The sequence below is a fragment of the Vespa crabro genome, chromosome 15 (genome assembly GCF_910589235.1).
Source record: "Vespa crabro chromosome 15, iyVesCrab1.2, whole genome shotgun sequence".
In the NCBI taxonomy this organism is placed as follows: Eukaryota; Metazoa; Arthropoda; class Insecta; order Hymenoptera; family Vespidae; genus Vespa; species Vespa crabro.
Genome location: NC_060969.1, coordinates 5,103,635 through 5,118,230, shown reverse-complemented (window position 1 = coordinate 5,118,230; position 14,596 = coordinate 5,103,635). Strand labels below are relative to the sequence as shown.

Genomic DNA, 14,596 nt, shown 5'->3' with positions numbered 1-14,596 from the left:
TATTATCATTCATCCGTAGGTACGAGTTCCTGAGGACAGGGAAGAAGAGATTCGCGACGGATGGTCTAAGCAATCTTCAATACGAGCTGATCGATAAACAAAAGCCAAAATTGTATACGTGGCTTTTGGTACGACTGACACCACCGCAGCCCAGCTGATGGCTACCATGGATCGGTTGAAGGCTCTGGGAACTTTCTCTCATGGCCTTATCAAAATGATACAGAGTCCGCTTTCTTTTTCAGAACGTTCCTCCTTCTTTCTATTTTACGACTAATGCTCTATAAAACTCGCACAGTGGGATAAATTATCTGTGAGCGTCCGTTGTTTATTACGTGCGTGCGTGTGTACTTTTTTTCTTTTTTTTTCTTTTCTTCATTTTTTTTTTTTTTTTTTTTCTTTTCTTTTTTGAACGTTCTCTAAAGAAAAAGAAAGAGAATGAACAAGATGAAGAAGAGAGCGAAGACTTCGATCGGTACGTTTCGTAATACGAAAACGAACTTCCGCACTGTTGTTGTTGTTGTTGTTTTCGATTGTATCCGGCGTGCGCGTTTAGATAAATCGCGTCTATTACTACTGGTTTCCCTTGAAAATCTTAGCACCGTTAGAGGGGTGCGACGACGGTGGAAACGTCATTGCGTGATATATTTTTATTCCTCATATTTTTTTATTGCAACGATAGGATAACGAGTGCGATTAGAGATGTAACGAAAGAGTTGACGTGCCAAAGGAGAGAGTGAAAGTGAATCTAAGAAAAAAAAAAAAAAAAAAAAAGAATGAATAACAAGGAAGAGAGAGAGAGAGAGAGAGCGTGTGCATGGAATTTTTATGATTGAGTGCATGAACGACGGTAATTTGGTCGGATAAAAAATTCCTTAGAATTAAATAAAACAAAAAGACGTCCACGTTATCTCTGGATCTCATTCCGAATCTTCTTCCTGTTTAAATTGAAAACAAAAAAAAAAAAAAAAAAACAAAAAAAAAAGAGAAAAAGATAAAACACAAAAAAAAGCATAAAGAAAAAACATAAAAAGTATGATTATCACACAAAAAAGACATGGAACGGGAAGAAGAAATAATTTTTTCCAATCGCGGAACGTCGTCTATCTACTTAATTAAGCTAAATAACTTTAGGATATGCTTGGAAAAAGAATTTACTTAGCCTATAATTAGTCATTATATTATTATGTATATATATATATGTATATATATATACACACACACACACACATACATACGTACACACGCACACACACACTTCTATTTTTTTATATAAAACAACTTTTAAAAATCGCGAATGCAGTGTCCACAGATACCGTGGACGTTCGCTTTACGTCGTGTCGCCCGTTTGCACGAGATATCAATGAAATAAAATATCAAATGAGATTAAAAATAAAAGAAAAAAAAAAAAAAAGGAGAGAGTAAGAGGATAGGAAAGAGAAGAAAGAAAGAAAATAATGAAAAAGAAATGAAGATAAGCTTCCTTTTGGATCATCGACGCTTCCATTTTCCATGATTCACACGCAACGCAATTGAGAGGCAAAATTTCATCGCGTGGATTTACAAATAATATAAATATATAAATATATATATATATATATATATATATATATATATACACACATAAATACATATATATATGTGTATATATATATTATAACTTATATAATAGCAAACGTATAAATATAATTATCGAAAAAAAAGGAGAAGGGAGAGCTATAGAATGAGAGAGGTAGAGAGCGCGGGCGCGCATGTGTAAAAGACATTAATTAATGAACATTAAGACATTCGCGTCCGGCTAAATTGTTAAAGTGCATTCTCATTATTCGGCATGTATCATTTCAAACAACTTGTCTAAACCATGAAGTAAGAGAAACATAATACATTATAAAAATTTATTGACCCACAATGATATACTTCGCGAGAGCTGAAATACGTAGATATTTTCTTTGGATCGAATTAAAAAAAGGAAAAAAGAAGAAGAAAAAAAAGAAAGATCAAAAAAAGAAAAGATCTTTGACAGATTGTGATGTAGAATTTATTTTTGTATTTAGGTACATTTATTTTCCTATCTTTCTTTTTCTCGTCTTTTTGTGTTATCGTTTATTGTTACGAAATTGTACATATACAATATAAGTATATACAATACCTCTCGTTATTTTATTTATATAGATTATAAATATGAAAAAATATTGCAAAAAGTAGATTTGTTGCGTTTAATTGTATAATGGGAAGGAAACTTTCGATTCGATCGTACGTTCATCAGCTCCCGTGGCTTTTTTCATTAAACGCGTGAAAATTAATATCAATCAGCAAAAACGAAATAGCGATTAAATCTAAATACGATGTAAGTTAAATTGCTAAGTATTTATATAAACGTAAGCAATTCTTTGAGATATACGAGAGAGAAGACGTATTTAACGTAAATGCAGTTACATACCACGTATGAACAGAGAAACGTATCGTCATTCACATCGCCAATTTATTATTAAAATACAATTTATTAAAAACGAATAATATTATAAAAAGAAAAGGAAAAAGAAAAAAAGGTGTGCAAGAGCCGTACACGAGGATCATCGTCGATTCTAATCTACGCCATTGGCAGATTTATATTCCTTGATATTTATTTCGCAAATATCTCGAAGAAACGAGGAAAAAAAAAGAAATAATATTTGATATGTGATTCGAACGTAGAAAATATATTATTATACATCCTCGTGTACGTAAGATCTTGCTTTTTCTCATCTCTATTTTATGCGCGTGATGTAATAGAAGAATAAATTCTGTTAAAAAGAACGATATGTAGATACATCGAATCGTAATTAAATGTTCTTCGAATTTATTTACAATAGGTAAGGAAAGCGAACGAACGGAAAAAAAAAGAAAAAGGACAAAAAAAAAGTGAAAGGAAAAAAAAGAAATAATAATAATAAGTTTATGGAGGAGTCAAGGATTCCTTTCCCGTTCCTCCGTTATTATTTCAGAAAACAAATTACCGAGATGTTTGACAACGAACTTGCTCGTACTATTCAACAATTTGATAATGAAATTGTGATTCAAGAAACGATGCGACAATACTATGTCTTTTTCGTTCGACAGCTCTTCGTCGTAAAGGTCATCGTAAACGTCACGCAATAATTGAGGAAGAGTTTTCGTCGTTTGAAAGAGATCTGGTTGGGAAGCGTGCCAGGGTAAGGTAGCCAATAAAACTGCCTAGAAAATGAATTTATTATTATTTCAACGTATAATATATTAACGATAAAAATATTAATTCGATTGATATTAAGTGACACGTACACATGTACGCGCGAGCGCGTCTATATACGTACATATATACAATATATATAAAAATCGTAATACAATTGTTACATTTTGTTTCGCATTTTATACCATGCAAACGTGGAACGGCAGCCAATGAATCATCTCTCTTTCGATTCGTTCTTCAAATTCTTGATAACTCTCAAACATCATACTAGAAGCTTCAAGTTCATTTTTGCTGTCACTACTTGAATCCGTTCGTTGTTCCATATCCGACGTATCACGAAATAACGTCGAAATATCAAACTCGCCGGATCCATCAAGGTTCTGGATTACGACTATTCTTCTTTTCATGTATTCTTCTTTCTCTTTCGTTATTATCACATCGGCAACAGCATTGTCAAAGAGGAGATTCGTTATCTCTGTAGCTATCTTAACGAACAAATTGTTTGATCAATAATTATCCGAAAGATGTAATATTGTTATTTGATATTAGAAATTAATTTCACAAGTATAATCTGTTAATCGGTAATAATTTTTACAAGGTGATTTTGAAGAGTGTATTAATTAATATTACTTGAATTGCTTCTTCGTGCAAAAGACGTTTCATAGATTCCAATTGGACGGATAATAGTTTCTCTTTGAGTATCCTCTCGGCGTATTTCTCTCCCTCTTCGAAGTCCGTGCACACTCTAGCCCCGATAGCTAACGAGAGTGCCTTTCCAAGTCCCTCGCGAGGATCCTCGTCCTTGCAAAATGCCAAGAGCAAAGCTGTATAATTGACCGAATATCGATCGATCAAGTACATCTGACAAAGCAACTCTTTCGCCAACATGAGTCTCAAAGCCTCCTCGGCATCCCTCTGGACCATTATCTTCTCCTCCTCGTCCTCTAATAGTACATCGTCATTAATTCCCCTAGAAACTCTCAAGGAACGCACGTAATCCATTGCCCTTTCCGGAATGATAGTGCCCAACAATTTGTCAGGATTAACGAAATCCTTTTCCTCTTCGAATAATTCTTCGAATGATCTTTGAAAATCATCGAATAATATATGCTGAATGTCCGATGAACTATCATAATACGTATATTTGAAGAACCATAATGGTACAGAACGATACTGATCTCTCGTCACGATCTCTTTCGAATCGAGATCTAACGTTCTATATCTATCGCGAGCGCATAGAATATCTTCCTGTGTTGGCGTAGGAAGATCCATAGCGTATATAAGGAATTCACGCCAATCTACGTACTCGCAACGACCGAATATATTCTCTACGAGTTTTGAAACGTCGCAAGAACGCAAAAGTCGCCAACACATGGGAACCGGCATCGATCCATAACCATCGTCTTCTTCCTCCTTGTTGTAAGATATCATGTCTTGAAGAACATAAACGAGAGATCGTTCGGGCAACGTTCCACTCGGTGCGATTGTCCTAAAGACGTTCATCAGACGACCCAATTGGGAGATCGTGAATAGAGATGGTTTTATCGTTTCTCTCGTTAATTTCGGTGGTGGCTCGGGTTTCGTTGGAAACATCAAAACGTCGGGTCTAACGTAGAAATTTTCACCGTCCAATATTAATTCTTCTTGAATCGGTTTCTCTTCTTCGATGGCGAAACAAAAGATCTTTATCATATCGTCCACGCTATTCTTCTCTTTTCTATATCTATATAAAGAAAAAGAGCTTTAATACTCGTTAAAGCTCGATGAATACAAAGAAAGAATGTTACTTTTTTTTCCTTTTTCTTTTTTTTTTTTTTTTTTTCTTTTTGCCTCCCTCCCGTAAACAACAGTACCTGTCGACTATTCGTTCGTAGGTCCGACGAAAGACGAATCTCATCGTGTCGAGGAGAAAAGCAACGTCAGCTTCGGCGGCGGCTAAAAGTACCTTTAACCTGATCCTCATACGATTGACCTCGTAGAGAGTAGCGTATCGCCATTCTTGAATAAGATCCTGACCTCTCGTTCTCAATTTCTCAAGGACAGGATCGGCCGAAAGTTCACCCTTTCTCCATGTTCTTTCTCTGGATTTTTCTGTGGTTGTCAGAATATTCTCTTCCTTTTTTAATGCATCATCGACAATGGTTGCGATAAATTGTAAAAAATTACTAACGTAATCGACATTGTCGAAAATAGCTTTGTAAACGATGCTCTCGGATGAATCGAAAATTGTCGTCGCGTCTTCGACGTTGACGAATAAATTCGTGATCTCACGAGTGATCTCGTTCGGATCAATAATAGGTTTGACATAATCGAATCTCTCCGAATCAATTCTCGATTTAGTATCCTTTTTATTTTTTTTATCTTTCTCTATGTGAAAATGAGATAGCTTATAGCTCGGTAGATGGGACACCTCATCCTTTTGCGATATCTTCAATCTGTCGAGTAAAATTTTCGATAATCTCGATTCTTGAATCGGCTTTTGAAGCATGCTCGTATAATAATCTTGAATCATTTGAAGAGTATCGACGGATCGATCGATTTCGGCCTGAAGAATCGAGATATATATATTAACGAGAGTCACGGCTTCAACGTCGGTCCAACCTTCACGAACGATCTTCTGACGTTCCTCTTCGGCCTCTAACCTTCTCGAATCACAAATATTCCATAGTTGAGTTTGAAAGTCAGTTAGACGGCAATGCAATTCGCATTTAACTTCCTCGTCGTCTCTCATGTCCTCGCTTATGTCGTCGTTGTACGAACGTTGAAATTCTTCCAAGAGAATCTGCTTGGTGTCGGGTCTCTCGATGAATTCCTTCATGTTTCTCATTACGAAATCCTTGTAAGGTACGATAGCCGAGGAGTGTGTTCTCTTTAACGAGAAAATTTCCATCAGATCGACGATGTAAATTTCTTCAATGTTTTCCCAAAGAGTAGCCAGGGCATCGAGCAATACCGGACTCTGTGGAAAATCTATCCATTCCCATCCATCTTCTCCGGGTTTTGGTGCTCGTGAAACATCGATGTAATCTCCAGAAGCTTCGACGTCTATTTTCATTTTCTCCTCCTCCTCCTCCTCCTCCCTCCCTTCGTCTTCTTCTTCTTCTTCTTTCTCTTTCGAGACGATAGTCGGCTTGGATAGAATCCGTCTGGCAATAGACTTCTTCTCGAGGAACGCTTTTCTATTCAAACTTTTATCTTCTTCTTCTTCTTCTTCTTCCAACGACGCGACAACATTCCCGAAGAGCTCTACGGAAGGGATCCTCGGTAGGGATTTTTCTCCGATCACGAGCCTGGCAATTTTCTTTATCGTGTGTATGTCGAAGTAATCGTAATAGACGACGTACGCGACACTCTGATCGGCATAAAACTCGTCAAGAACGGTCGCATCTTCGGACAAGACTTCTACCAGATTGTTCGGGTCTACGTCGAGATTCTTTGGCTTTGGTATTGCCCTGACGTAAGCCGTCATGAAGGTCCTCGACGTCGTCGTATCCGAGATCTCTCTCTTCGTGATCGGATTTGGCAAAAGTTTCGATTGCCTGTAAACGTCGTATCATATCTTATCGTCATCCTTTCATCATTTTTAATCAAATCGACGATTTATATTATAATGTCAATGATTGCCTGTAAATAGCGTAGTCGTCGATTTCAGTATCCTCGTAAACTATCCTCGGTGAAACCGGATCGATTTCCTCGATGTTGTTAACGTTATCGAAGTTTACGACAGTCGGATCCGGTGGAATTTTACGACCTGTTAAAGCGTATTCCAAACGAGCCATCTGATCGTAACTATTCGGATAATCGATCAATGCCCATCCTTCGACATCAACGAGACTCCTGAGATACTCCAAGAGTATTCGCGTGCTAAGCTCGTTCGAAATCGGCTGACCAAGGATGAGAAACTCATAGGTACATTTTCCAACGTAGGCAACATTTGACAGGATAGGATCCATGTCGTCGTAAGGTATAACACGAGGTGTCTGAGTTTCCTTCTCCTTCAAATCTTTCTCGGCATTTTTTCCTTTCTCATTTTTATCTTTAGTCATTGCCGAGATTTTACTAGAGCGAAGGGTTTTCCTCGATCGAGCCGTAAACGTGTTCTTCTTCGAATCCTCGGACTTGCGTTTCGATACGGTCGATTTTTGAAAAATTTCTTCGGTAGCTCGAACGATATTCGCATCGACGTATCTCACGTCCAACATTTCTTCCTTGTATCGTAACAAGCAATAATTAATAGCGTCCTTCATCGATACCAAACGAATCCCGCTCTTTTTCAATAATAATTGAATAGGATTGTACAAACTTTGCTCTACGACGCCCAATATTATAGCAGCTGTTTTAACCCTAGAGACCGGAGGTTCTACGGGACCAATCGGATATGGATAAACGAATTCTAAAAGTCGATGAACGATGTATCCTAAAACGAGTTCGCCCAATTTCATGATTTCTTCGATCTCAGTCTCTATCGGAGGTACGTAATCGTCCCACGGTGATTCCAAAGTATGATAACTCTCGAAATTAGCTTCGTTCAAAGCTTTTTCCCTGTACGTCAATGAACGAACAATTTCTTCGATCTCTTCTATCCTCTCGCCCTCTTCGTCTTTAAAAAATTCATCCTCGAAGGGTTCGAATATAGGTTGACATCTTAGAAACAACGTCTTCCATTCCTTCCAAATAACCTTTGGTACGTAACCTTCGTTGGAGCTTCGATATTCGGCTACCTTTAACGCGACATCGATCAAATCTTGAACGGCTTCTCGACATATGCGTTCGTGTTTTTCCCGTAATTTTTTTAATTTCTCCTTAAGAATCCTCCGATGTAGTTCGCACAATCTCTGATACTCGCTGTCAACATCCTCGGATTCCCAATAGAGTTCCTCGCGCTTTCGTACCTCCTCCATTCGCATTTTGCTCTCCTTAGCGTCCATCATCAATTGATTCACGATCTTTCTGTTCTCGGTTACAACATTTTTGTAATTACGTACCTCCAACAATTTAGTTATCATTTGTTTCTCATAATGAGAATAATCTAATGCACGAAGAGCGAGCGACTCGTCGTAAATTTTCTCTTGCTTATCGGACAACGCTTTCCAAAGTTCCGAGAGCAGCATGTTTTGCATTCTTGATTTTACAGCATTCTCGACGTTCTCTTTCCTTTTGCGATCTTTCAACCAGGATACGTAAGCTTTTGCAGCCTCGGGATCTTCCGCGGATATTTCTATTTCATCGTACATTTGATCGGTCAGGCAGGGATCATATACGTCACGTTTGGACGTTTTAATGCGATGCTTTCGTGCAAAATCGTCCATCTCTTTTAAAATATCATCTCCCTTCGTCGTGTCACAAAATACTTTTGGTAGGATAGGTTCAATGATATCGATTTTATTCGATGGTTTCCATTTCAAGCTCTCTAACTTTTTTCTCTCTCTTCTGCAAGATTTCAATACATCTTGGAACTTATTACGATGCCATTTTATTGTACTGGAAGCCTTTGTTAGAGGCTTCGACAGAGGATGATCGGGTGGTTCGTAAGGAGTAGCTTCTTCCTGGATAGGTATCACGTCGAATTTCCTTGAATTAGGAATATATTTTTCTCGTTCCTTTTGCAACGTGACAAAGTACAAATTGTCTTTCCCCTCTAAGCAAAGATATACTTTGTAGAATAATTGAAGTGCCGTGGCGCCCTTGCCGCAGCTGATCTCGTTGATGCAATCTTCGGTACAGTCAACTCCGATAAAACGTAACCAAACGCGTAAATAGTTCAAGTTCACTCTACATAAAGTAGGATCTTCCGTCTTAATGATCGTATCCAGTTGATCGTTATTGATGATCCCGTAAGTGTGAAGAATTTTAGCCAACATATTGCCGTCTCTCGTGTAATGTCCGAACAATTCCGGCGTTAGTTCCATCAACACTCCTAATGTCTTTCTAAACCATTCTTTCAACACCTCGCCCATCGCTTTTATTTCCAAAAATATTATTCTTTTACTTGTTTTTCTTTTTCTACTATTCTATATACCGATAGAATTAAATTTACTATTCTGATAAGATTAAAGCGCGATGAACTAGTCCGTTAGACGAATAATAATCGATTTCTAAGTATCGACGAATCGATCGATTATTACGATGTTGAGTAGAATAGTTGCAATTTTACGTAAGGTGTTTTATGAAAAACATTTGATTAAATGACAATGGTATTCTCAAATCTTTCTAATCGATATGATAAATTTTCCCCTTTCAGCGTTGCCATTGATAAGGATCTATATAATAATGGAAGACGACAGTACCGGCTTTATAGCGCAGACACTATATTGGAAGCCGACAGTACCGATCATAGCGCAGACACTATAATGGAAGGCGACGGTACTACCTGTATGACGCAACGACATAATGAAAAGCGACGATTTTCTTTTCCTATATACTGTGGGACATCCTAAATAAGACGAATACAAATTTAATACGCATATTGCATTCAGATATATATATATATATATATATATGTATATATACAGAAGAACTTTTTATTTAATTATTAACAATAATATATTTCTCCTGACTCTGTGAAGCTTATCTCATCTAAATACTACTGCACTTTCAAAGAACTGTGAACGAACAATGAGTAAAAAATAATATGGGCTTTATCACGTAGAGGAGCTATTAATGCATGAATAATACAGTCAAAAAACAAATAAAGCTTTTTGTTTTGTTACATCCTCGTAGTAACTTGGATAATGGAAGCGTAGAAAAAATAAAATAGCATTAACGTTCGTTAGTAAGTATGAAAGAATAGATACAAATTAATAATTGACCAATGTGTTTTTTTATTGTAGGATCTTGGAAGAAATGGTCATTCTTTAGAAATGTTCAAGAAAGATTTATGGCAATGGCATTAATCATCTACTGCTGTTACTCTTACCTAATTAATTAATATACACATAAATGGGAATAAAAGTTTTAGTACAAATAGAATTTTATGTACGAACATTATTTACTAATAATAACTATAAATCTATATATGTATATGTGTATATATATATATATATATATATATATATATATATATATATATATATGCAGATATATACATACACACACAAATATACCTCAAATAGTTCGTTAACATTCAAGTGATCACTGTATTGTATACAAGAATCATATATATAATTTTCGAGCATACATATTGATACGAATCTTTCTTTTTTCTTTTTTTTTTCTTTTTCAATTTTATTTTCTTATCACAATACACAATCCCCTTTAGTTCGATATAGTATAGTTTAAAAATCTTCAATTTCATAAAGATAGTTTTAAAAAATCACAGATCCGCAAATGCAATTGGTGATCACTTAATATCATTTCCATCCTCTGTATATTTGTCATTTTTCACTTCTATCCTTAATTGGGAACGTCCTCTCGTATGATTTCCAATACGCGAACGTAGATCGCCACTTTTTAATGTATCTCTTAAATCTCGACCTCTAGATTGTCTGCAAATAATTATTTAGAATAGTTAATTTAGCTTAGAGTGTTTAGAATAGAAGGATTTTTTTTTATCTTTCTCCCTCTCCCTCTCCCTCTCCCTCTCTCTTACCTTTCCTTTAAACTACTGCTGTTAATTACACTTTTTACATTATTTAATCTCGTCCAAACAGTAGACGCAACACGTGGCTTATGTTGAACCACTTTGATAACGCTGCCTTTAGGTCCTTGCACTTCTTTCGCCTCTACATCGCTATCTTCGCTATCGATCTCATTTTCTTCTCTTTCCTCGGCCTCCGTATTTTCTTCTTCCGTTTCTTGCCATTCACCCTCTTCTATTTCTTCTACTTGAGTATCCTCTATAATTTCACCATCCTCTTCCTACCAAAGAAAATATTAATATATCGATTAATAATCGTTCGTTACAAAATACTTGGGGAATTAAAATAAACCTTTAATTACCTCAGAATCACTAAGTTTTGTAGAATTCAATCTTGTAGCATTTCTATTTGTAACAACAACTTGTATTGCATCACGAAATTGCGTTGGCTTGACTGGTCTACTACCAAGTCTCAACCGTAAATCATTTCCACTTGACATACTATTTAATAACATCTATATATTTATTAAAAATAAATAAATAAATAGTAAACCACAAATTCGAAGTGAAGGTATTGTAAAAATAAAAGTTAGATCAGTATATATATATATATATATATAGTATGTACCTGAGTTTTGAGTTTAGCACGTCTTTTATGAATCTTCTTCTCTTCGTCATCAGCATGCATTCGCATACGCAACACTTTACTTCTTTTGCACCAATCTTCTTCGCTATCGCTATCGTTAGCACTGCTGTTATTTTCTTCGACACGAATCATATTTTTCGAAGGAAATTTAATGCCAAGTCTTTCCTTTATATTTCGTCCCTGATCCTTGTTATCATTTTTTAAATTAAAATTATTTTCTACAGAATCATTAATTCCCCATGACTCGGACAAAGCACCCCAAGGATTTTTCATACGTTTACTAGATGTACTATCCTCTTCCCTTTCCTCCGAGACTTTTCTTCTATTCTGTTTAATTTGTTTGTACAGACGTTTACGTGATTCCGTCAATATTCCCTTTATTCCTGTTATTAAAAGCAAAAAAAGAACATCGTTGCAATTCAATATAAACATAACTGAGTTAACTTAATTAATGCTCACAAGTATATATACGAAATTACCTCCAAAGTTAGGATTCCCATATTTCTTGTAATAGTCACTCATCTTCTCTGCGTTTGATTGTTTCTTATCAAATCTAGTAGCAAATCGTAAAAAGATGCCCCTGGACTTGGTATAATTAACACCTTTTCTCCATATACCAGGAGGTAAAGGATAATCGATATCTTTTATATTTATTTCATTTGTATCTTTCTTTTCTTCTGGCTCTTTGTCGGACAAATTATCATGTTCAACTTCTATGATGCAATCTTCATTAGGGACACCATCTAATGTATTTGCATTAGCTTTATTGCTTTGCGATTTATCATTAACACCTACAATACGCTTTGATAATCCTAACATGGCTCTAGCTGCAGACGCATTGTCAAGCCATACCACATTACCTGAGAAAAATGTAATATTTAAAATATAAGCCGTAAGTATGCAAGAGATATATATATATATATATATATATATATATATATCTATAAAAAAGAAATATATACATGACACATCGTTTATCCATTCGATATATGCAGGAGCATAATCTTCGAAATATTTAAAAACATCTTTTGTGCTCATTTCTTTGGTTCCTCTCATGTGTATTACATTCAATCTAATATTTCTTGTATTCTCGTTATCTTCGCCTATGCCCATGCTAATATAGGTTAGAAAGGAATTATTTCTAAATTATCATAATATCTGTTATTATCGATTAGCGAAATATAATGTCTGTAATTTTATACCTGGTATATAAATCTTGTTCGTAATTAGATAAAAAACTTTTGGACAATCCAAAACGCTTAGCTCTCTCCTCCATTTTTAATTTTTCTTCTTTACTAAATATATCGATACCTGTCGTAAATGTTCCAGCACGATTTTCATAACGGCTTTCAAGAAACTGAAAGTTTATACGATAATCTTTTCACTCGCAATAGAAACAATAATATCAATATTAAACTTAATAAATTATTCCTTCCAAAGGTAGATTTCTTTTTCTAAATTGCAAATAAAGAAAATCTATCATTTACCTCAGGGATATTTGAATTATTCGGATGATTCAATTTTGGATTGGATTCCAAAGAATCATTCGTTCTGGATTCTTGTTCCAATATCATATCGACGTTAACGGGTTCTTTAATCATCTCCATGTTATACACAGTCAACTTTTTTTATATTTAATAGCATATAACTCAACTCGTTAAACGTATAAAGATCTTATTAGACGATATGCATAATAAATAATCCATGAAACATGCCAAACAAGCGAATTAAATACGTAAATAGGTTATGATTTACACAAATAAGAAGAACCACAAACTACTACGAAACGACGCGATTCGCCATTACAATGGACAACCATGAACCATAGTATAGATAGACCATTAAGATTCCCTTCTACGAAATTGTATTATCGACAGAGAAAATAGTCCATTAACGTTCATTTATTCTCATATTTATTTTTTCATTTTGACATTAACAATAATTCTTTCTCAATGATCTGTTCACTTTATATTCCAATATAAGGATATATTTGCAATTGAAACGAAATAAATAAATAAAATTGTCGTGATGTATATATATATATATATATATATATATATAAAGAAAAAGAAAAATATTCAGAATGAATATCGATTTGGATAAAAAAAGAAAAAAAAAAAGAAAAAGTAAGACTGGAAATGCAAACGATGCAAGCAAATCCTTAGTCTATTTATAAAGTCTGTCTCTCGTGGTTTTTCATAAACCTTCTTACTCTTTCGAAAGTATTCTTCATCGAATATTTCGACTTTTTAACACTTGATAATTAATGTAATTAATTAATCCTGATTACGTGTGTGTGTGTGCATATATATATATATATACATATATATATAATACGTGTAATCAGTTATCCGTCGATAAAGTAGAATACTAGCGGGAAAAATAAAATACGTGTGCACGCTTATTACATCGTAATAATTATTTATATCGAAATAGAGAATCGTCATAAGCAGTAAATCATCACGTATTGGAAAATATGGACATTGGATATATTATTTTTCCGACGTAATCAATAGATATTATAATAATGCGAGTACTATCGAGGTAAATATATAATAATATATATAAGATATAAATAATTACATGCAATCATTATTTTTATCTTATATACATTATTATATATTTATTTTCTACCGAACTTTTTCTGACGTTTATCACAATGTCATGGAATTTGATCTCTCTTCATCGATGGTAAATTCGTATTACGTTTTATTGATTATTGACAAAATTTTTATTACGTATTTATCGAAATTTTTCATTATTGTGTACTCATTAAGTAGCAATAGTAAATGGAAGAAATTGATTGTACGATGAAGATTAGACAAAGAATAACAAATTGATGGACATTAGCCAGGATCAATCGTTCTATTACATATTTTTATAATATCAATATACATTTATAACTTTGTAACACAAAGTCATATGCAAATACAGCATTTTTTCTTTTTTCTTTTTTTTTTTTCGTAATAATTAATTGTACGTCGAGTGTCTGCTAGGAGTGTCATCGAGAAATAAACCACTCACACATACGCATTTAATTACTTTATCTTGTAAAACCGGTTTGTTTGGTGTTTAATTTTTTTGAAACGTTTTATATATTTGAAAGATAATTTAAAACATTGTTGAAAATGAAAAATTATTGATTTTATTGTATTCAATTTAGATTAATTCG

General features: G+C 34.5%; 3 protein-coding genes across 12 annotated transcripts in view; 1 reads left to right on the top strand and 2 right to left on the bottom strand.

The window, feature by feature from the left end:
* LOC124429516 (beta-1,4-N-acetylgalactosaminyltransferase bre-4-like) overlaps nt 1-2,793 on the top strand; it is a 69,286-nt gene extending 66,493 nt beyond the window's left edge. For all 10 annotated transcript variants that reach the window (XM_046974890.1, XM_046974885.1, XM_046974887.1 and 7 more), the window contains one exon: nt 20-2,793. In XM_046974890.1, the coding sequence (XP_046830846.1) occupies nt 20-158 (139 nt within the window). In that variant the 3' untranslated portion in view covers nt 159-2,793. The remainder of the gene's footprint in view (nt 1-19) is intronic.
* On the bottom strand, nt 700-9,847 carry LOC124429584 (sperm flagellar protein 2-like). Its single transcript, XM_046975039.1, has 5 exons — nt 6,827-9,847; nt 5,001-6,741; nt 3,798-4,930; nt 3,388-3,499; nt 700-3,210 (listed from the first exon to the last, which is right to left on the bottom strand). The coding sequence occupies exons 1-5, from the start codon at nt 9,157-9,159 to the stop codon at nt 2,944-2,946; spliced, it is 5,586 nt and encodes a 1,861-aa protein (XP_046830995.1). The 5' UTR covers nt 9,160-9,847; the 3' UTR covers nt 700-2,943.
* Nucleotides 9,848-9,999: 152 nt separating this feature from the next.
* LOC124429515 (nuclear cap-binding protein subunit 3-like) lies at nt 10,000-13,248 on the bottom strand. Its single transcript, XM_046974882.1, has 8 exons — nt 12,912-13,248; nt 12,627-12,781; nt 12,387-12,538; nt 11,904-12,284; nt 11,407-11,807; nt 11,141-11,293; nt 10,791-11,059; nt 10,000-10,686 (listed from the first exon to the last, which is right to left on the bottom strand). The coding sequence occupies exons 1-8, from the start codon at nt 13,029-13,031 to the stop codon at nt 10,542-10,544; spliced, it is 1,776 nt and encodes a 591-aa protein (XP_046830838.1). The 5' UTR covers nt 13,032-13,248; the 3' UTR covers nt 10,000-10,541.
* Between the last annotated feature and the right edge of the window lie 1,348 nt (nt 13,249-14,596).